This window comes from Sitophilus oryzae, unplaced genomic scaffold (genome assembly GCF_002938485.1).
Source record: "Sitophilus oryzae breed Bouriz unplaced genomic scaffold, Soryzae_2.0 scaffold_811_pilon_pilon, whole genome shotgun sequence".
Taxonomy (NCBI): domain Eukaryota; kingdom Metazoa; phylum Arthropoda; class Insecta; order Coleoptera; family Curculionidae; genus Sitophilus; species Sitophilus oryzae.
Window position 1 is genome coordinate 1,677,921 of NW_022147430.1, and position 21,673 is coordinate 1,699,593.

General features: G+C 32.8%; 1 protein-coding gene across 9 annotated transcripts in view; it reads right to left on the reverse strand.

Moving 5' to 3' along the window:
• Positions 1-1,303: 1,303 nt before the first annotated feature.
• Positions 1,304-21,673, reverse strand: part of LOC115889167 (gastrula zinc finger protein XlCGF26.1-like) — a 56,352-nt gene continuing 35,982 nt past the window's right edge. For 4 of the 9 annotated variants that reach the window (XM_030909121.1, XM_030909119.1, XM_030909118.1 and 1 more), the window contains 7 exons: positions 20,164-20,367; positions 15,309-15,512; positions 12,745-12,948; positions 7,509-7,598; positions 3,297-3,392; positions 3,157-3,237; positions 1,304-1,664 (listed from right to left, as the gene is read on the reverse strand). In XM_030909121.1, coding sequence (XP_030764981.1) covers positions 1,592-1,664; positions 3,157-3,237; positions 3,297-3,392; positions 7,509-7,598; positions 12,745-12,948; positions 15,309-15,512; positions 20,164-20,367 — 952 coding nt within the window. In that variant the 3' untranslated portion in view covers positions 1,304-1,591. Of the gene's footprint in view, positions 1,665-3,156; positions 3,238-3,296; positions 3,393-7,245; positions 7,300-7,508; positions 7,599-12,744; positions 12,949-15,308; positions 15,513-20,163; positions 20,368-21,673 lie in introns of those variants that run through there. The other 5 variants (XM_030909115.1, XM_030909114.1, XM_030909117.1 and 2 more) reach the window with 5 other exon arrangements.

Genomic DNA, 21,673 nt, shown 5'->3' on the forward strand with positions numbered 1-21,673 from the left:
CCCCACCACTTTATTTTATGAGATAGAGCAAAAAACTCTATATCAAAAAAATTAGAAATTTCTCGATGATTACAATAGTAATATCTAAAATACCTGTTCACCTGCCTATTTTTGAGCAAAACCCTGTTTTCTGATTGACTATCAGAAAAACGCCCCCTAGCGGACATTTTTCGAACTTGAAAATAATTTCCAGCGATTTCTCTTGGTCGATTTACTTATTAGAATTTTTTTCCCAAAGTTATACGATAAGTAGTTTCTGAGATACAGCCGGCGTCCATTCTTAGTTGGCCACCTGGTACATATATTATTTGTTAAAATACTTCGTGCCTTTGTGCTGCAGATAACAAACTTTTTTTCAAAAATCGATATATTGAATGATGTAGATCTTTTGAGTTACCAATAGTTACCAAAAAGTAGTAAGCAGATTTGATGCTAGAGTGTGTGTAGTTTCCATCCCATATTTATTATTAACGGCCGTCGCGTCGTCGCCAGACTACTGAAAAAAAATTTTTAGGTGTCTCGCACCGGTTCAGTCGCCAAGAATTTTTTGAAGCCCTCAAGAAAAAGTGTTTTAAAACCAACACCTAAAGGCGCATTCTGACGACTCGTGTACTTGGCAGGTATTTTTTATTAGCACGCAGGGTCTGACGGGAGTACATACATACTACTGCCATTACTCGCTAACGAGTATTTGACACGCATCAGAAGATGGTCACACAAGGCGTTTTCTTTCATGAGCTTTTCTGTGACTGAAAAACCCGATACATGATGTTATCTGCCTACCGCACTCCGGACATTCAAAAATCTCATTGCTTTGTTGCCTCTTTACTTTTTGGTTGTCGCTGTTCACTGAGTTTATATACTGAGTTAGTTAATTCTTTTCCATCAAGTTCTATTATGAGCTGCTTCTTCCCACTCATTCTGTATATTAATCCCCTTTAAGTTTTCGTGGAAAATGTCCTTGTACCTTTTCAGTTGTCCACCCGGCCTCCTCTTACCGTCTACAAGCTCACCGTAAAGCAGAGATTTTGGTATGTGGTTTTCTTGCATTCTGCATACGTGACCAGTCCATCTTAAGCGGGATTTTATAACCATGATTTCAATACTCTCCCAGTTAGCTTTTTCAAGAACCGATACGTTTTAGACGTTTCAGAGAGTTGTTTAATGCGTTCATGTGTGCACCGGTCGTCATAGCCGATTAGCAGTATTATATCCAGTGATGCCAACTCGTGGAGAAGTTCCCGATGCATGGGAAATTTCACGATCCAGAGGGAAAAGGGAAATTTTAACCCAAAACGCCATATTCGTGGGATATGCTAACGTTTATTCGTAAAAAAATAGTTACTGACAGTTTAGGAAGATACGAATCGAACTATCCTTGAATAATGGCAACGTTGGAGCGTGCTTAATTTAGTCGCTCCTGTTCTGTGTTGGCCCCTTACTACAATTCTTTATAGAATTATGCAAGTGTCGCACTCTCTTCGCGGGAGCATAAATTCTTTACTAGCCTTATACAGATTGTCTCTGGCTTCATAGAGAGGTTCAGCCGAGAGTTCAGCCTTATTATCTTTATTCGCCCGAAAACAGAGTGCTATCTATCATCAGGTTCCATTTTTATAAAATCTAACTTCAGTTTCTTAGTTATAGAGAGATCTTCGGTACTTCTGGAAACAATAGGATAATATTTAAAATTCAACATGTACAGGGTGGTCGAAATTCGTCTGTTTTAACAGAGAAAACATATTTCCTGACTAGATAGAGCAAAACCGACATAGATGTCATGGGCTCGATTTCTGAGACACGTTTAATGGCGTAAACCGCCTGTTGATATTTTCATTGCCAACTGAGATACGGGGTCCTATTGAATTTTTTACCATTTTGAAAATTGCCCCTAACTTTTTTATTTTGCGGAATAATAAAATTCTGTAAAAACGTTATTAAGGCACTTTTTTAGGCACAATCCAGTGGCGTAGTCAGTTTTTTTCTATGCTTGCTCTTTTTGTCAGAAATAATTAAAAATATCATTTTTTAAATGGAAATCAACGACGATACAAAGTTTATAAAGTTACAACGATATAAAGTTATGTGTATTTATTTCTAAGAATGAGAGAAATATTAGGTTTTTTATCTTTGTATCGAAGCGGGCCTTGATTTTGTGTTGACCTAGTTGCCTAATATTATTTTTTTATCAAAATTTAATATTCTATATTATTATTTATCTGCATAATTAAAAACTTTTGAAAAGGTAAATCAACATTCTATATTAGTATTACCAATTACAGTTAAAACGCCAGGGTTACAACCAAACTATTAAATGGAGAATTTAGAGAGAATTGGGTTGGAACAAGGGGCCCATATCTTGGCCTACTAGGTTCTGTGATTTAACTCCTTTCGACTTTTTTATGGGGGAAATTAAAAAACCTTATATATAATGGAAGAGCCATTGGGACGAGAGAAGAATTGCATAAGGCTACTATAGGCAAGCTTTTGGACTTAATAGACCAGTTTACCTAATAAATCGTTGTAACTCTGTGCGCAAATGATGTTTATTGTGCATTCAAGAAGGAGGTGCTCAGTTTGAACATCTTTGATTTTTTTTTTAGAAAACCATATTCGTCACTCAAAAAATACGTTTCTTTAGTGTTGTTCTTTGTTTATTGTGTTGATTTCAGTTGTAATTACTAATACTAATAATATATAAATAGAATGTGTGAAAATTTACTTTTTCAAAAGTATTTAATTATGCAGATAAATAATAATATAGAATATTAAATTGTGATAAAAAATAATTAGGCAAATAGGTCAACACAAAATCAAAGCCCGCTTCGATATAAAGATAAAAAACCTAATATTTCTCTTATTCTTAGAAATAGATACCCCTAACTTTATGTCGTTGGAAAGGGTTAAACGCCAGCATTTTTCTAAGTTCATAGCCAACTATGATTTCCATTTAAAAAATTATATTTTTTATTATTATCCAGTATCTCAGTTGGCAGTGAAAATATCAACAGGCGGTTTACGACATTAAATGTGTCTCAGAAATCGAGCCCATGACATCTATGTCGGTTTTGCTCTATCTAGTCAGGAAATGGGTTTTCTCTGTTAAAACAGACCAATTTCGACCACCCTGTACAGTAAAAATACATTTAAACATACTTAAAGTCATCATGCATGTCTTCATTCAAAATCGGAGGGTCATTATCAGTTTCAATTTTCACAAATTCTGGTTTAACTTCACTAGTCAACAAAAAAAATAGTTAAAAATATTCCAGTAAAAATACATTTAAAACACATACTTAAAGTCATCTAAAAGCAGAGCGTGATCATCGATTTCAGTTTTTACAGAACATTCCGATTTCACTTCGTCAGTTAAAACTACAGAATCAGCATATCTGGAAACAATAAGAAAATATTTAGAATACAAAACGTATAGTTAAATATTTATAGTAGTGGGAACTATCGAATGAATACTATCGAAACATTCGATAGTTGCAATTCATTCGAATAATTCGATAGCTTGTAAGAAAACATTCGTTGAAAACTATTCGAATAAAAATTATCGAATAGATGCGTCATCTGCCTTGAAATATTGTATTCTAGTAATTCGGCAGCAAAAACCATTCATTTATGAAATTCATTTATTCGTCAGGATCGATTATAATAAAATATTAACTGGATTTTAGTTGTCGCCCGGCGATGTAGGTTTCTTTCCGAGAAACCCGACAGCGGTCGGTGGCAATGCTATGAAAGAAGGCGGCATCTTTGATTTTTTGCGGAGTCAGATAAAGATGGGACACATTATTTTTTTTATTGAGGTGCTAGTATTTACACAGAAAATACATTATGAAGGGCGCTGTTGCCATATATTGGTATTAGTTGATATTAGCAAAGAATATTATTGTTTGTCTTTAGTTAGTTAGGGATAGTATGTCTATATGTTTTGCATTTTTTTTATTAATATTCTGTTGTTACACTGCAATAATACTTGTTATTTTGGATGTAGGAAAATTATTTTTAATGTTTTTTTATTTTTTAATTTTTAATGTTTTTAATAAATAATAATAACAGTAATAATTTGTTATACCTATTAACAACAAAATTTAAAATCATTTAATATAAGCATTTTTTAAGTAGTAGCAAAATATAAACAACAAATTAGATGTCAAAATTATTTATATTAGATCCTATTTAAAAATAATATAGTCTCTAAATTTTTTGGCAACGTTGGTTTATTAAATAATAATAATTACAGAACTAATTTGTTATATTAACAACAAATTTTAAAATCATGAAATGTCAACATTTATTAATTTTCTAAGCATGCAGTGTAATGGAAGGAAAATATAAATAAAAAATTAGATATCAAAATTATTTATATTAGGTGCTTTATATTACTATTTAAAAATAATATATTTACTTTTACTGGCATTTACTTTAAAAAATAAATGAAATATTTCTTCGCAAAAAACTACATGTAAGAGAATTAGCATAAACAAAATACAAACATCGTTAACTTTTTTTTTAATTGGCACGTATAAAACTTTCAATTTAATTTTCTCACCCCATAGTTTGAGTTCGATAACCCCCCATTTACTTAACCACATTACTTAAATATGATTATTAAGTTCAACTAATTCATATTATTAAAACATCTAAAATACAAATATGTATTTTTAAAATTAATTGTAAGTTCATCTCTCTCTTAAAAATTGCTACTTCTCAAAATTTCCCAATAAAAAATAGACCATATACCATATAAAATTAAATAATTGAAAGATCGGGCTACGGAAAATCACACAAATTTTCGGAAAAATTTTGACCACCTGCACACGCACACAATCGTCAATTAAAAAAACTACTCTTTTAGTATTTTAAATATTTTAATAAACGCAAAAATAGCACAGTATTTATACGGCGAAGTTATAAAAATTTGGAAGAACTAATAATGCACTGACGCACACAAAAATCAAACGAATACTAAATTTCATTTATCAAAAGCATTCGATAGCCGTGGCTCAACGGCTCAACGATAACCATTTAGTCGCACGGCGAGGTTGTCACATATGCTTTAGTATACAAATGAATGAATGATTTTATTCGAATAAAACCATTCGATAGTTGAAATCATTCATTCAGTAACCATTCGATAGTCTAATTCATTCGATAGTTCCCATCACTAGTTAAATACACATTTTAATAAACATACTTAAAGTTATCATGCTTGACTTTATTGAAAACCGGAGCTTCATGACTTTCTATTTAAAAAAAAAGTTGTTGAGAGATTAACTAAATCTCGAGACAATAATGAAAACTTTCTTCCGAGGTTTGGTATATTTTTAATTATTTTTGGTTTATACATAAAAAAATAAATATGCGAAAATTGGTCGTTTTCTGTTTTGGCATTTCCATATCTATAGTTACCGGTTGGTTGTTATCAGAGAGAACACTAATAACTAAAGTGGGAGAGGTCGATCAACGTTAATTTTTGAAGACTGTGTTAGTGGCGCGGCCTTTGGCGTCTAACCCGAACTATGAGCGCATTATCGATATAGTAGGTTGCATTCATACCTATATACTGGCGCCAAAAATTTAAAATTTGTATAATATTTGAACCAAATCTTAATCTTTTAAGTTTATAAGAAGAAATCTTCGTAGTTTTTTTAGATTATTTTGTTGGCAACGAAAATTTATTATTAGACTTTAAGCATTAAAGCCTATAAATAAAATACTGTTTAGGAACATAATAATTTATTTAACTCCATACTCCTTGCCATACTCCAACTCAAGGCTGCAATCTTCAATATCTTTTTGATCTAACTTGGTTGGGAGTGCAGGTGATTATTATGTGCACTCACTATTACTATTAGGTATGTTAAAATAATTACCGAGATAAAACTTACCTTTAAAGAAAACGTTTTGTCTGGATCTCAACCACAAAACAAAAATGCCGAATAATCGTGGAATCTGAAATAATCAATAATGACAATAATGTTCTCTTTTGACAAGCTAAAAGAACACGCACATTCAGTCAAAAACAATTTATTACTCCGATTATCAACAGATTTTAGTTGCGATCTCCTTCTAGAGCTAAGAAATAGAAAAAGCTACTGACAATCTAATTAATCCTGTCAAATGTTTAACTAGGAAAGTTAAAAACTTCCTTTTTTGACCGCCTAAACGCTATGCGCATCTGAGAAGCGCGGTGGCAAAATAAACTTGTCTACGAAATGCCCTATTCCACAAGCCCTCTCACTTTAGTTATTAGTTTCTCTCTGGTTGTTATGGCGCAAAACTTCAACAGCAAAACAAACAACTAAGTGACAGTTTTGAATTTCTCGTTCGCTTTTTCGAACTTATATAACATAGAAAGCCAGAATGTTGTCGGAAAGTTCTGATAATGAAGATATCCTGGACAATTTAAATAGCAATCAAAATGCGACAGGAAAAAATGAAGAAATTGCAATATCAACTACCAAAATACACCAACAAGGTGGTATATCCATAAGTGTCAAAGCGTCAAAGTATATAATAATTCGAATGTAACAACTAATTTGAATAAATAGTTATTTGTTGTTTTAAACTTTTTATTTTAATACTTTTAATACAAAATGTACCTAACAGGACATTGTAGCACCGATTATAGTTTGTTTAAAAGAGTTTTCTATAAAAAAAGTTGCAATTAAAGCAGCATTTTGTCAAAATAAAATCTTTAAAAAAATGTTTTCGTCCTAATTTTTCTGTATTTACTTCCCGTCCACGGGAGGAAGTAAAAGTTAGAAAACTGACATTTGCCAACTTTCAAAAAGTCGGAAATGTCAACATTACTTATATGGTTGTAAATAAAATATTTTACTTCATTAGTCACAGATACAAATTTAGCATTTCTAAATGAATAAATAACATTATTACCATTATATTATTATATTATGCCATTGTGTATATTGTATGTTTTGTTAGGCTCCTAATTAAAAATTATTGTTTTTAACACAGCCATGGCACTCTAGATTGAAATTTAAAATACTATTTTAAAGCGAAAATGTCAAAAGTTGATATATTATATGACATTCTATCCAGAGTGTCATTTTCTATCGAATAAAGTAAAAAAATACCCAAGGTGCCATTTAATATTCAAAAGTTGTAGTCAATTACAGTGAAACAGGAAGCGACCAAAAACAATTGAATACGTCCTAATTTATGTCATATACATGTTAGTATATGACATAAATTAGGATTAATTGACGTATTCAAAAATGACCAAATCCCATTTTTTATGGTATGTACCAAATCCCATTTTTGTATCTGAAAAAATAAAAAAGTTATAGGGGGGAGCCACTTTCAAGATGCACCCGGTATAACACTTATGAAGGTTATATTGTTGGCTGAAACTTTTGTCCATAGACTAAATAAAGATTTTTAAACAAAATGAAAACATAATTCAGCGTTTTCGGAACTTAATGTCCCAAGAAAATGAATTTAAGAGTAAAAATACATTTATAAAAACAACATACTTAAAGTCATCCGAAAGCGGTGTGTGATCATCAATTTCAATTTTTAAAGAATCTTCCGATATCACTTCAATAGGTATATCATCAGCATTTCTGAAAACAATGAAAAAAAAATGAAAAAGGCGACTTAGTATTCGAGAGATATAACAACGATATATGCCGTATTAGGGGAGGTTGTGACAATTTTTGAGGCATTTGTTGTGTTACTTTCAATCCTTTGACCCCCAGGGGCGCTATTCTGTACAATCGTCGGTATCGTTAAGTTACCGACAGCTATCGGTACGTTTGGCCAATGAGCGTCATGTTGATTGTTGTTGTCATAGTTTTATCTGTCATTAATAGGACATATAGCAAATTTGTACCGACGACTATCGGTATCTCTACCGTGAGTTTAACAAGGGCACGGTAGAGATACCGATCCTCGTCGGTACAAATTTGCGATTCTGATCGGTAACTATAACAACAACAATTAACACATTTTTACTATATACAAATACGTATCGAGAGCTGTCGTAACTTACCGATACCAACAATTATCGATGCCGTGTACAGAATAGCGCCCCAGGGCATCTATCCCTAAAATTTTAAATGGCAACCCCTATTTCTTTTACCATTGTTGTGTTCCTTACAAAATTCTACATAAACTGCATTATTATTTTGTCAAAATTGTGATACTTACCCTCACAAATTAATGAAATGTATTTAATATCTAATTTTAAAACGGATTGCATTCACCGCCTCATAGAACTTCATTTAAAAATGTTTGTACCGACCAATACTATACATTCCAAATTCCTCTATTTATTTACATTTCGCCTTCGATATCGCCACTACAAAACATAAAGTAATTTATTTTTTTTTCGTTTTCGACAAAACAAGATTCTCGTTTTGCTTATTCCTGATATTTCGAACAAATGATAAGAGGGTACTTGTTCTTTATTTTCCGACTTCTGGTGTTTATGATTTATTTCATGTTCTTCCAGAATCGGTGAAATAAGCTGTGAAAGTTAATTTCATAAACAATTTCAATAGTTTTCAATTATTAGTGTTGTTTCTTAAAATTGTTTACACTATTGCTGAACGCGTGGAAATTATTTTCATTTACGGAGCTGAAAATCGCTGCTTTGCAAGAACGGCGCCGGCGGCCGCATTCAACGAAAGACCGTGAAAGAAATGTTGGACACAAGTACATTCGTGAGTTAGTAGCTAAATTTGAAGAAACAAGATCTGTTTGCAATAAGAAAAGGAATGAGCCACAAGACTGCTCAATGAAGCCGCTCAGATTGAGGTTCTTGGTGAAGTTGCTATGGCTCCCACTACGTCCCTTCGTAAAGTTGCAGATCAAACTGGACTGTCGCGTGAGTCAGTCAGGAAAGTATTAAAGCTTCACAAATTTCATCCATACAAACTCCTAATTGCTCAAGAATTAGAGGACGATGACCCGGACAGACGTATTGAGTTTTGCGAAATTATGACAGTCAAGATTATTACTCAGCCCAGGTTAATAAGAATATCTGTTTCAGTGACGAATGCACTTTTTACTTAAATGGCAAGGTCAACAAACAAAACTGTTTGTTGACGCTATTGGAGCGACATCAATCCTCACATTATTAGAGAGGGACATACGCAATACCCTCAAAAATAAATGTCTGGGTGGGTATATTAGGCAATAGTATCATCGGTCCTCTCTTCATTAATGAAAATCTAAATGGTGAAATTTACGCAGAAATGTTAGATACCGCTATAGAACCTCTTAAATTCGTGAGGTAGAAAATCAAAGGGACACCAATGGAAATCTTTTTCTAGATGAGCATTTGCTGCACTTCCAACAGGACGGAGCGCCTCCGCATTATGTACGCCCAGTAAGAGAGTGGTTGGATAATCATTACCCAGTGCAGTGGATTGGTAGGAGGGGACCCATAGAATGGCCACCTAGGTCACCAGATCTGATACGGCTGGATTTTTTCTTATGGGGCCACTTGAAATCCGTTGTATTTAAAACTCAACCAGACTCCATTGAACAATTACAACAAAGAATTGTACAGGAGTGTGAATGAAGTGAATACCGGTTGTACTTGCGCTTGGAGAAGAATGGAACCCATTTTGAAAAATTCATAAAGTAGTAAAGGTAAGTCTTCCAGTATTTCATTATCATTATCATAATTTTTCAAGGAGATGCATTAATTTTAATGTACATAAAATACATTTCATTCATTTGTGAGGTTAAGTATAACAATTTTGACAAAAAAATAATGCAGTTTGTGTAGAATTCTATAAGAAACATAAAAATGGTAAAAGAAATAGGGGTTGCTATTTAAAATTTTAGGGGTAGGTTCCCTGGGGGTCAAGGGGTTGAAAGTAACACGACAACAAATGCCTCAACAATTGTCCCCCTTGATATGTAAATTGACGTGTTTCGCCAAATTTTTATACTATCATCGGTAGAGGCAATATTAAATACTGTTCGTTTTCAAATTGTCACCCAGTAGATAAATGAAACAAGTTTAGATTGGAAAGTGCCCATAAAGACAATGTAAACACTATTTGGCGCTATTCTTGCAACGGTCGCGAATCAAAGCTTTTGAAAATTTCGGAGCGGTTCGGCTTTTTCCGGAATTATATCGCCAAATATTGTTTATTCAAATTTATTATTCTTTTCTTTTAATTTTATAAATAAAATACAGTGTGTTGCATACAAGAAACTTTATTTTATATAAGGGCATGTATGATATACCTATCCGCGATGGTTTTTGCAGCTCACAGTTCACAGCCTTCTAAGTTTTTCATGCCACTTTTTCACAATTATCATGGGTTTGTGTAAATAAAACTTAAATCAAACTCACAAGATACCCATAATTACTTTGAAAATGGACGCTTTAAACAGTTTTCGGAATTTTTTCAATGAGAGCGGTTTAGATTTTGAAAGATTTTATAATTTTTGAAGGTTCTGACTTTGACAAGATCAGCATAGACAAGTGAAAATTATTTCTGTTTTTGTTTGCGGTTGTTCTTAGCAACCGCTATAGCAGCGCCAGATCGCGTACAACGGTCGCGACCCAAAATTTTGACGGGCATTCCAATCTAAATTTATTTCCTTTATCAATGTCTATCAAAGAATGAAAAAGAAATTGTATTACCATAGAAACGCGTTATGATTTTTAGGATTTTCGATAAATTCGTCTAAATTCTTATTTTTTTTATTTTTCTTTAAAACGGTATGGAAATTTCGAATAGTATAAACGGGATTAAAGGTGCCCGGTGGCGTAGAGGTACAGGCTCTCGTCTACCAACCTGAAGGTAGTGGGTTCGAATCCCACACCCGGCATTTCATCAGCCGACTATTTTTATTAAAATAAAAATAGTTTGGGTACCTAGGTCGACTCAGCCTTAAATGAGTACTTGGGATTCACAATCCTGAGGTAATAATAGGCGGTTGAAGCGTAGTGCTAGCCACATTGCCTTCCTTGTATACCGAACGGCTCTAGTATGGCAAGCTGTACCTCGCTACTCCCAAGGCGTTAAACGCTATACAGACCGGACCACCGTAGTAGTAACATAGGCAGAACCGGACGAATTAGCGTATACCCGTCCGCCGGATAAAAAGTAGGCGAAAAAATGCGATAAAATAAAAATAGGTAGATATGTGACAAGAATGTTTCAGAATTTGTATTTATTAGTGTTTTAATAGCCAAAACGAATACACAGATTCTCGCGACAGCTCTCGTGTAAAATTTATTTTTTAAGTAAAATAATGGATGTTTACGAAGTATGTGAGAAAATTGAAATTGTAAAATGGTGTCTCCAAAATAGGTCTTATCGGGATATACGAACAATTTTTCCACAAATTTTTGTAAACAGGCCAATTCCATCTTTACCTACTCAAGAGTTATTAATAATTTTGAAACACATGAGTGCGTGTCCCCACAAAAAGCTTGATGTGCTGATTAATGAAGAACAGGAGTTAAAGCAAGTGTTCATTTGTGCTACCGCGGATCAAAATCCCACATTTTCAAGTAATCAAATTGAAGTAACAGATTCTTCACCTAGCAGGGTTAAAAGTCCTTAAAAAGAATGGATACCGATCGTATAAAGCGCGCAAAACTCAAGAAATCTTCCATGAAGACCAATTTAGGCGTATGACGTTTTGTGAATCTGTAATGGAAAAGGCCAATTTAGATGAAAACTTTATTCGGTGTATAGTTTTCACCGACGAATCAAGTTTTCCTTTATTGAGTCGTCATAACCCTACACAAGTACGATATTGGCCTCGGGAAAATTTGCACAGATATTTTGAGGTACGCACGCAATACCCTTTAAAGCTAAATGTTTGGGGTGGTTTTGTAGGGGAGTATGTGATTGGTCCATTTTTATAGAGGGTAATTTAACTGTTGCAAAGTATTTAGACTTGTTACAGCAGCAGATTGTCCCTAGGATTCGTGAGTTATTGGGAGAAAGATTCCACAATGTTTGGTTTCAACAAGATGGTTGCCCTGCTCACAATGCCAGTATTGTTCAAGATTTTAGTTTTTTTTTATATTTTATTGATGTAGTTTTTAATTTTAGAAATGAGTTTTGGGTTTAGAGAATTTATTTATTTTAAGTTTTGGCTTGTAAACACGCTCAAATAATAGTATTTTTATTTTAAATGTTACCTTAAGTGAAGGTAAACACTTAAAATGAAAATAATAATTACTCGGCACTCCTCGCGTCGTGTTCCTAGTCTGTCAAGAGTAACGACCGACCCGTCCAAGCACAACTGTAACTGCGTACTGCCTGACCAGCCGACTAGATACGAGGCGCTTCCGCGCTTCCCCCGGCAGTGAATCTCGAGTACGAATAAACGCAAATTCGTCCGGCAACCTGCTATGTTACTAGTAGCCTGGTCTCCTCTGTATACGGGAGCTATTATTATTATTATAAACGAAATTAACCATTTTAGCACAAGCAAAAATGTTTATGAAGAATTTTTCTCAAAATGTCAATAAAAAAAAAGTTTTTCCTCTTGAAAGACAATCCGGGGACATACTGTATAAGGTTTGCTACTGATTTAATTACAGGCTTCATTAAAACCATCTGGCTCTTTTACTCATATTTACCAAATGATTTCTCAACTATCATTATGGGTCACTGTTACGACTTTTGGTTTCTAAGTTTAAAAAATTTCTGGTATTACTAATGCGAGATTGAACAATATGCACTTTAATAAAGGTGGTATTAATATATTAACAAATAAATTTACCTGGATTCAATATGATCACGATTGAGGTGAAGTTGTAGGGTGCTTTTTTTCTTATATATTTTGTCACAATGCACACAAGGGAACAACTGTCGTGCTTCCGGTGCCAAATGCACTGCCTTGTGTCGTCTAAAGTTTGGCAAATATACTGTTTGGTAGCCGCATATGGAACATGTGCTGACCTTTCTCGGCACTTCCTTCGACCTACTAAAAGAATATTTAAAAATTACAGACTTGTTCAAAGTTTTGCTTAAACATTCGTGTATGTATCGTTGTTACAATTCATAGACGATTAATAAATCCCTTTTCAAACTCAAGCTAGAGGTTCCTTATGGACAACTAGCTTCCGACCACTTTATATTGTGCTGTTTTGACCAAACATCGTCTGGTTTGGATCATACCAACTGATTTAAAATCCAAGTAGCGTCCAATAGTATGGTAAAATTGTATTTTTTTGAGGAAAATTTTGGGATAGTTCTGATTTATTATGTTCTTTATGTTTTTTGAGGTGCTGAATCCGAATCTGATGGTTGCTAACAAAATTTTGTGACGGAACATTGAAAAAAATGCCAAAAACGTAAAAAAATTGCTTTTTTTGCGCTTAACTCCAAAAATATACATTTTTCAGAAATGATACTTCTGTAGAAAAAAAAGTAGACAAAATTTCCTTCAAATTCAGTTGTTTGCGCGTGTTTTTAGTGCTGGTTCAAGATTAGCGTATTTTGAGCTATCGCTTCAAAATCGTTTATACTTTTCCAAAATTCCATAATGTTTTAGAGCAAACTAAATAAAACATGAAAATATGGTTGAATTAGGCTTGATTTTCATGCATCCGTTATCCGACGATACGTTGATACGATATTCATTTTATTGGTTGAATTTAAAGACTTAGATTGGTTAGAAACGGTTAACCAATCGAAGCCTTTAAATTCAACCAATAAAATTAATATCGTATCAACGTATCGTCGTACAACGGATACATGAATATCCAGCTTAAGTCCTAAAATGGTCCTAAAGGTCCTAAAAATCCAAGGCGTTTCTGTGGTAATATAATTTCGATTTCACTGTTTGATAGATGGATATTATCAGAGAGAACACTAATAACTAAAGTGAGAGAGACCGATCAACGTTAATTTTTGAAGACTGTGTTGGTGGCGCGGCTTTTGGCGTCTAACCCGAACTATGAGCGCATTATCGATATAGTAGGTTGCATTCATATCTATATACTGGTGCCAAAAATTTATATATTTGAACCGAATCTTAATCTTTCAAGTTTATGATAAGAAATCTTCGTAGTTTTTTTAGATTATTTTGTTGACAACGAAAATTTATTATTAGACTTTAAAGCATTAAAACCTATAAATAAAATACTGTTTAGGAACATAGAGTTTATTTAACTCCATACTCCTTGCCATACTCCAACTCAAGGCTGCGATCTTCAATATCTTTTTATCTAACTTGGTTGGGAGTGAACAGGTGATTATTATGTGCACTCACTATTACTATTCGGTATGTTAAAATAATTACCGAGATAAAACTTACCTTTAAACGAAACGTTTTGTCTGGATCTCAACCACAAAACGAAAATGCCGAATACTCGTAGAATCTGAAATAATCTTTAATGACAATAATCTTCTCTTCTGACAAGCTAAAAAACCAGGCACATTCAGTCAAAAACAATTTATTACTCCGATTATCAACAGATTTTTGTTATCTCCTTCTAGAGCTAAGAAATAGAAAAAGCTACTGACAATCTAATTAATCCTGTCAAATGTTTAACTTGCAAAGTTGAAAACTTCCTTTTTTGACCGCCTAAACGCTATGCGCGTCTGGGATGCGCGGTGACAAAATAAACTTGTCTACGAAATGCTCTATTCCACAAGCCCTCTCACTTTAGTTATTAGTTTCTCTCTGGATATTATTAATTTTGATCTTTGATTTTGGTTAACGTTATATTTTTTTTGCTCTTGTTAAAGTGTCACATTTTTCGATAAATATCACCCTTTCTGTAGCATTGAACCAAATAAATTTTGTGCTCATTTAACATTTTAAAACAGCAAAAAATATGACGTTAATTAAAATTCTATGAATAACAATCTATAAAAGAATGAAAAAGAAATTATATTACCATAGAAACGCGTTTTGATTTTTAGGACTTTCGAAAAATTCGACTAAATTCTCATGTTTTTTTTATTTTCTTTAATCCGGTATGGAAATTTGAAATAGTATAAACGGGATTAACCATTTTAGAACAAGCAAAAATGTCTATGAAGAATGCATTTTTCTCAAAATGTCAATAATAAATAAGTTTTTCCTCTTGAAAGACAATCCGGGAACATACAGTATAAGGTTTGCTACTGATTTAATTACAGGATTCATTAAAACCATCTGTGGCTCTTTTATTATTCATATTTTCCAAATGATTTCGCAACTATCATTTTGGGCCACTGTTACAACTTGATTTTTGGTTTCTAAGTTTAAAAAATTTCTGGTATTACTAATCCGAGATTGAACAATATGATGTACGTTAATAAAGGTGGTAATAAAATATTAACAAATAAATTTACCTGGACTCCATATGATCACGATTGAGGTGAAGTTGTAAGCTGATTTTATGTTTATATATTTTGTCACAATGCACACAAGGGAACAACTGTCGTGCTTCCAGTGCCAAATGCACTGCCTCGTGTCGTCTTAAATTTGTCGAACGTAGTGTTTGGTAGCCACATATGGAACATGTGCTGACCTTTTTCTGCACTTCCTTCGATCCACTAAAAGAATATTGAAATATTATAGTCTTGTTCAAAGTCTTCTAGGTAGTATATTTCGACCTGAGAAACACTATTTTAAAGGTTTTTTTTCGGGGATTTTTTTTTTAATTTTTCGGATTTTTTTTAGTTTTTATTTAAAAACGGATCTCAAAATTTAAGGAAAAAATTTTTTTTTGGAAATTTCCAAAGTAAAATAACTCGCTTATTTTGGAGTTTCGGTTATTTGATAAACGGCAAAGAGAAAATATGTTTCTTTTATCGAGATCTACCAGCCTTGGAAATATTTGGACTTATTTAAGACTCTGTAGATATTTAGAATACTAATTACGAAAAGATACGCACATATATCCTTTTTATAACATAAAGGATTATAAAAATAATACGTAAGATTTATTAGTGGTCATTTGTGATAAATAAAAAGTTTTTCAGCAAATGCTATCAATTAACTTTTAATTTGTATTTACGACTAATAATGGAATGACTTGAATGTAACATAAAATTCATATTTATTTTTTATATTGCTCACGTGTCGTGCATGTAATCATATGGTGGTACATTATAGTAGTAGTGCGTAAGAAACTATTGGGGCTAGGCGTAAATTGAGTCGCGTGTATCGCGTGTAACATGACCTGGCGCGACCGGCATTACGCGCCGCGCCACACGTGCTGCTTGGTGGTTCGCAAATTGGGACCAGTTTTTCAGTGACTTACCTCTGCGACCGTATAAAAACGTCTGCATAAAAATGTCTGATTCGCCATGGAAACAATTATTGTTACTAAGAATCAGATGATGCCGAAGTGGAAATTTTACTGTATTCAATAATAAATAAATTTTAGAAAAAAAACTTTTTTAAAAACAAGCTTTTATTTAAATACACTAAAAAGAAAAAAAATAACTTTTTCATTAAAACTTTTATTATGAACTTATAACGTCATTACACAATTTTAAAAATATTATATAAAAGCTTGTCGCGAGATTTGAGTGTACAGTTGCACTCATAAAAATCTGGTACGACAACTTTATCTTGTAATTCTTGGTCTAGCGGTCTATCATAACACAAACTTTGAAAATGAGACAGGGTAGATACAGGTTTTAGTTAATTTACTTGTTGTTTATCGATGTAGAGAAATCTCGCGACAAGCTTTTATACTAAGGGCTGGCAAAGGTTAGTCTTGGGTCGAGATTTCCGTATGTAAGAAGAGTACAATGCGTTTATAATGTACTGAACAAACAGAGAACAGTAAACAGGTTGTCAAACGTATGAAATGAATCGAGAAACTGTGCACATTGCTAAGAGAAGTGGAGGGGATATAGCAGATTTGTCGCAGTTGACCGGTCGACCCAATCAGTACCTCTGTCAGTGCTTAAAGTTCTAGGGAAAGGTGTACATCATGCGTTCAGCTTCACGATTTAATTAAGTCTCGTGATACTTATTTGTTTATTTATTAACGAGTCGTTGTAATTTTCCCTATAGCTTGAAAATTTTTAGGTGCAAGCTAGAAACACTTGCATTTTGGTAAAAATAAGTGGAATTGAGTTGGTTTTCGACAGTGGTCAGGCTATTAGAACTCTGAATTCAAAAATTGATATCTCAAAATCTATTAGAAATAATTGATTGTAGTTTTTTCAAAAACTTTCTTAATATTTCTGCTGTATTTTCTTCGTAGACAGTAAGTGAAAATCTTTATCAATAAAAAAATTACACGACTGTTGAAAATTGCTATGCTCTAAAAGTAAATAGATGGACTGTTTACAATTTTTGAATGGAAAAAAAACAACCTTATTGATTTTTTCTTATGTAAACATATTGTAAAAGATCCTATCTTCAAAATAAAAAAAGTTTCAATATCTAAAGTGTTTCTTGAGCTATGGCGTGTTATGTGTTAAAAAGGTGAATTTTAAAATTATCGGGATTACTGACGGTTTCTCGTTATAAAAAAATGACACCTTAAAGATATCCTTATAATTCCATTTCAGATGCTCAGAAACATTTCTAATGATTTTATCTAGTTATCTTTTCGAAAACAAATTCTTTTAAAAATAAGCGGTTTGCGATCGTGATATTACTTTATTTCATAGGAAAAGGCGTACCGGCAACGCCGCAACAGCACTCCGTCGCATTTCTCTCACTCCGACTTAGTAAGATCCCTATGCGATATACTTCCACACATGTAAATACCGACCCAAGAGTAACAGTTGCCAGCACGGTATAATATTAAAATTGTATAATGACGTTATAAGTTCATAATAAAAGTTTTAAAGAAAAAGTTTATTTTTTCTTTTTAGTGTATTTAAATAAAAGCTTGTTTCTAAAAAAGTTTTTTTTTCTAAAATTTATTTTCTACTTTTTAGTTATGCTGGTTTCTCAGTGCCACACACTTAAACTCAATTTTTTTTTCTTAAATAACTTCCTATGGGCATCCTAATAATATGTATATCGATTTTCATTAAAAAAGGAGAACTTAAAAAAAAACGACAGCTGTCAAATTTGACAGTTCAAATGTGAGATAAATAAAATGAAAACCGACTATGGGGTAGGGGGCATCCAATATATCGATTTTTATCAAAATCGGACAACTTTGACAGCTCAATTTTTTTTCTTTCATTTTAGCCCATGGCCATCCTATATATCGATTTTTATCAAAATCAGTTGACTTTGAAATTTTGACATGTCATTAAACTGTCATTTTTTCAAGATGGCCGCCCATATATTTTTTTTCATATGTATATACCCACAATATAATAATTGTGGTTTTACTAAATTATTTTTTGAATTTAAAAAAAAAATATCGTACCTGTGACTTTTTTTCATTCGTTTTATTTAATAATAATTGTCTAACACAACAAAGTCTACTTAGAACGATATGATATAAATATAAATGAGTTCATTAAAAAATAGTCTAATTAAAATTAGTACCTAAATAAGCAAAAATTATCCCCTCATAAAACAAGAAATTAAGGAGTTCAGTAAAAGGATTGCAACTATATATTTTATTCAGTAAATTTTCATAATAGTAAGTATAAAAGCACAATCTCTAAAACGACAATATGAATAATGTATATTAAGATTTAAGTCGAGTTTCAGTGAAAAAACTATATTGATATTAAAATATTTTAATACCTTCAGAATACTAATTACATACCATAAAATAGGAGTTTTTACGATGCGGGAAGCCTATCTAGAAAAAGAATTTTAGAAATCAGCAATGGGATTCTGTAAGCTCTGTAGCAAGAAATTTCCTATCGAGCCTATGCTATTTGTATACGATTGATGAGTCACTAGACAGGGAAATGTTTACAGAATCGCACTGCAGATACCTATTACGCTACTAGGAGCCCCCCATTGTGAGACAGATATAAAATAATTTTTATATACCTATTCCATAGCCTATTTTTTTAAATGTCTGTAATATTTATAATAAACTTATTTTAACGAGTAGAAGTATTGCACCAGCATCAAAATTAACACTACTTGTAAAAAACTGTTGCTCCTTGAGTTTGTAATAGATATAAACAAAATAAACATTCGAAAATAACTAAATCGAAGATATCTGAAAACTTTTGGTTGAAAAAGTGTTTTGCCATAACATGTTGGATACGATTAAAATATCTCAATTGATAAATATGCGCATAATGTTACATTATCAAATTATTTGATTTCAGAATATTTAACAAAAAGCTTCCAATTTTTCGAAAGATTTAATTCAATTATTAGAACGTCTTTAACCTCAACTTAAAATAAATAAAAATAAAACCAAAACAAAACATATCATATGATTTGGAACTGTCCAATCAAAGTGCTTACAGATCGAGCAAGCGCAGAAAACCTCCTCCCGAACAAGGATAGACTTATGTAGGAAATGCATTGACATTCTATAGCCATCCTTCAACATCGGGACAGGAATTTAAGCGGTACCCTCCGTATATTTTATTTGAACGTATTTGGCTAAAACAATAACCGTACAGAATATTGCCAGATTTCCAATTGCCACTGCCTAATAGATTTTATGTGCCAAAATTATTTTACAGTCAAATAAAATAATAAATGAAATCATTTGGAAACAAATACAGATGACAGACAAGCAAATTTCTGATTTGCTGCATAATACAAATCTTTCTAAAACACAGATATTTAAAATTGACCGTATAAATATGGACTGTTTCTTACATAGTTCTGTAATAACATCGGAACTGGCAATACCGCATCAGCGGCATCGAGACATCGGGTGCATCCGTGCTGCGGTAACGCATTGCTTTTGCTTGTCCATATCCATGTAATGTTAAGTTGCGGCCGTGCGTTCGATTTCGAATAATGGGATGCGTTTTTTAGGGAATAATAAGACGTTGAACAGGTGGCGTTTGTTTTGTATTATGTTTCTGGCTTTGCAACCGTAATAAACACAATACTAACTTACTATTTAGAAAAATAAAACAATGTAGGTCGCATTGTAGGATTTGTAGGTAGATATATAATGAAAATTGATCAGATAAATATATTTTTATTTTGCGTCTGTCTTGAATAAATGGAAGGGTAGGCAATGCTTTTTTGCCTATATGTAATGCACGCCACTGTCTGGTACTACTAATGCGAGATTGAACAATATGGTGTACTTTAATAAAGGTGGTATTAAAATACTAACAATAAATTTACCTGGACTCAATATGATCACGGTTGAGGTGAAGTTGTAAGGTGAATTTATTCCTATATGTTTTGTCACAATGCACACAAGGGAACAGTTGTCGTGCTTCCGGTGCTAAATGCACTGCCTCGTGTCGTCTAAGGTTTGGCAAATGTCGTGTTCGGTAGCCACATATGGAGCATGTGCTAACCTTTTTCTGCACTTCCTTCGATCTACTAAAAGAATATTTATTTAAAATATTATAGTCTTGTCAAAGTCTTACTCAAACATTCGTCTCCGATTCGTGCATCTATCGTTGTTACAATTAAATAAATCCCTTTTTAAACTCAAGCTGGATAAAAAAAATAAGACCCTTTGATCGAATAAAACGGACCTGGAAAAAGTCTAAAGATGTTATTATTGTTTGCTGTAAAAAAGACTTTAAATTTACGCTTTTTCCAATGAGGGTCCCCGCGGACCACCCGATCTTTCGACCACTTTATATTGTGCTGTTTTGACCAAACACGTTCCGCAATACCTGACTTCATGGTTTCACCTTTTTGTACATGTTTTTTTGTGCTGCCTAAAGTCGTACATTAAGAGGACGTTTAGTCTCCCCAATATAAGACTCACCGCATTCACAAGGTACCTGGTAGATGCATTCTTTCTCTTGTTTCAATGATTCCGGCCTTGTTTGTGTTAGGACGCGTCGATCCAGATTTGAAGACAGTTTTAATGTTATACGTTTTGGCTATTCGCCTGATCTTTTGATCTGACGTTCCCTTTACATATGAGAGAGAGAGAGAGATTTACCAACTTTAGATTTTTAAATGGAACCCTCGGTATTTTTTTACTTTATTCGATAGAAAATAACATTCTGAATAGAATAACATATCATATGTCAAGTTTTGACATTTTCGCATATGGTTTATTTGAAATTATAACTAGCGGTTCGTAACGATAATTTGACTGGAAATACCAAGTGTGTGGTATCAAATTATTCGTAAAAAAATGCTTTTTCCAAATATACTAATGAGCCACCCTCGTTCCGTTTGAAAAAATTGAGATATGATTAAAAATACGATTTGTGCATTTTCTAACTGCCCAGGACAAGCCACTAAAACATTAGACGATCAAATCTATTTTTCCAAGGCTCCTTGATTAAGAATTAGTGTTTTTAACATGACCTTGGCAATCTAGATTGAATATTACAATACAATTTTTTATTAACCGAAACTGCCAAAAGTTGACATATGATATGTCATTCTATTCCGAATGTCATTTTCTATCGAATAAAGTAAAAAATACCAAGGGTGCCATTTAAAAAATCAAAAGTTATAGTCATTTCTGGTGAAACAGGAACGGACCAAAAACGATTAAATACGTCAATCAATCCTAATTTATGTCATATACGAACATACCAAATTTCGTTTTTTTATCTGAAAAAATAAAAAAGTTATAGGGGGTGAGCCACTTTTGACGCGCACCCGGTATAAATGATATCAATTAACTTTATTTCTTATTTACGACTAACAAGATGTG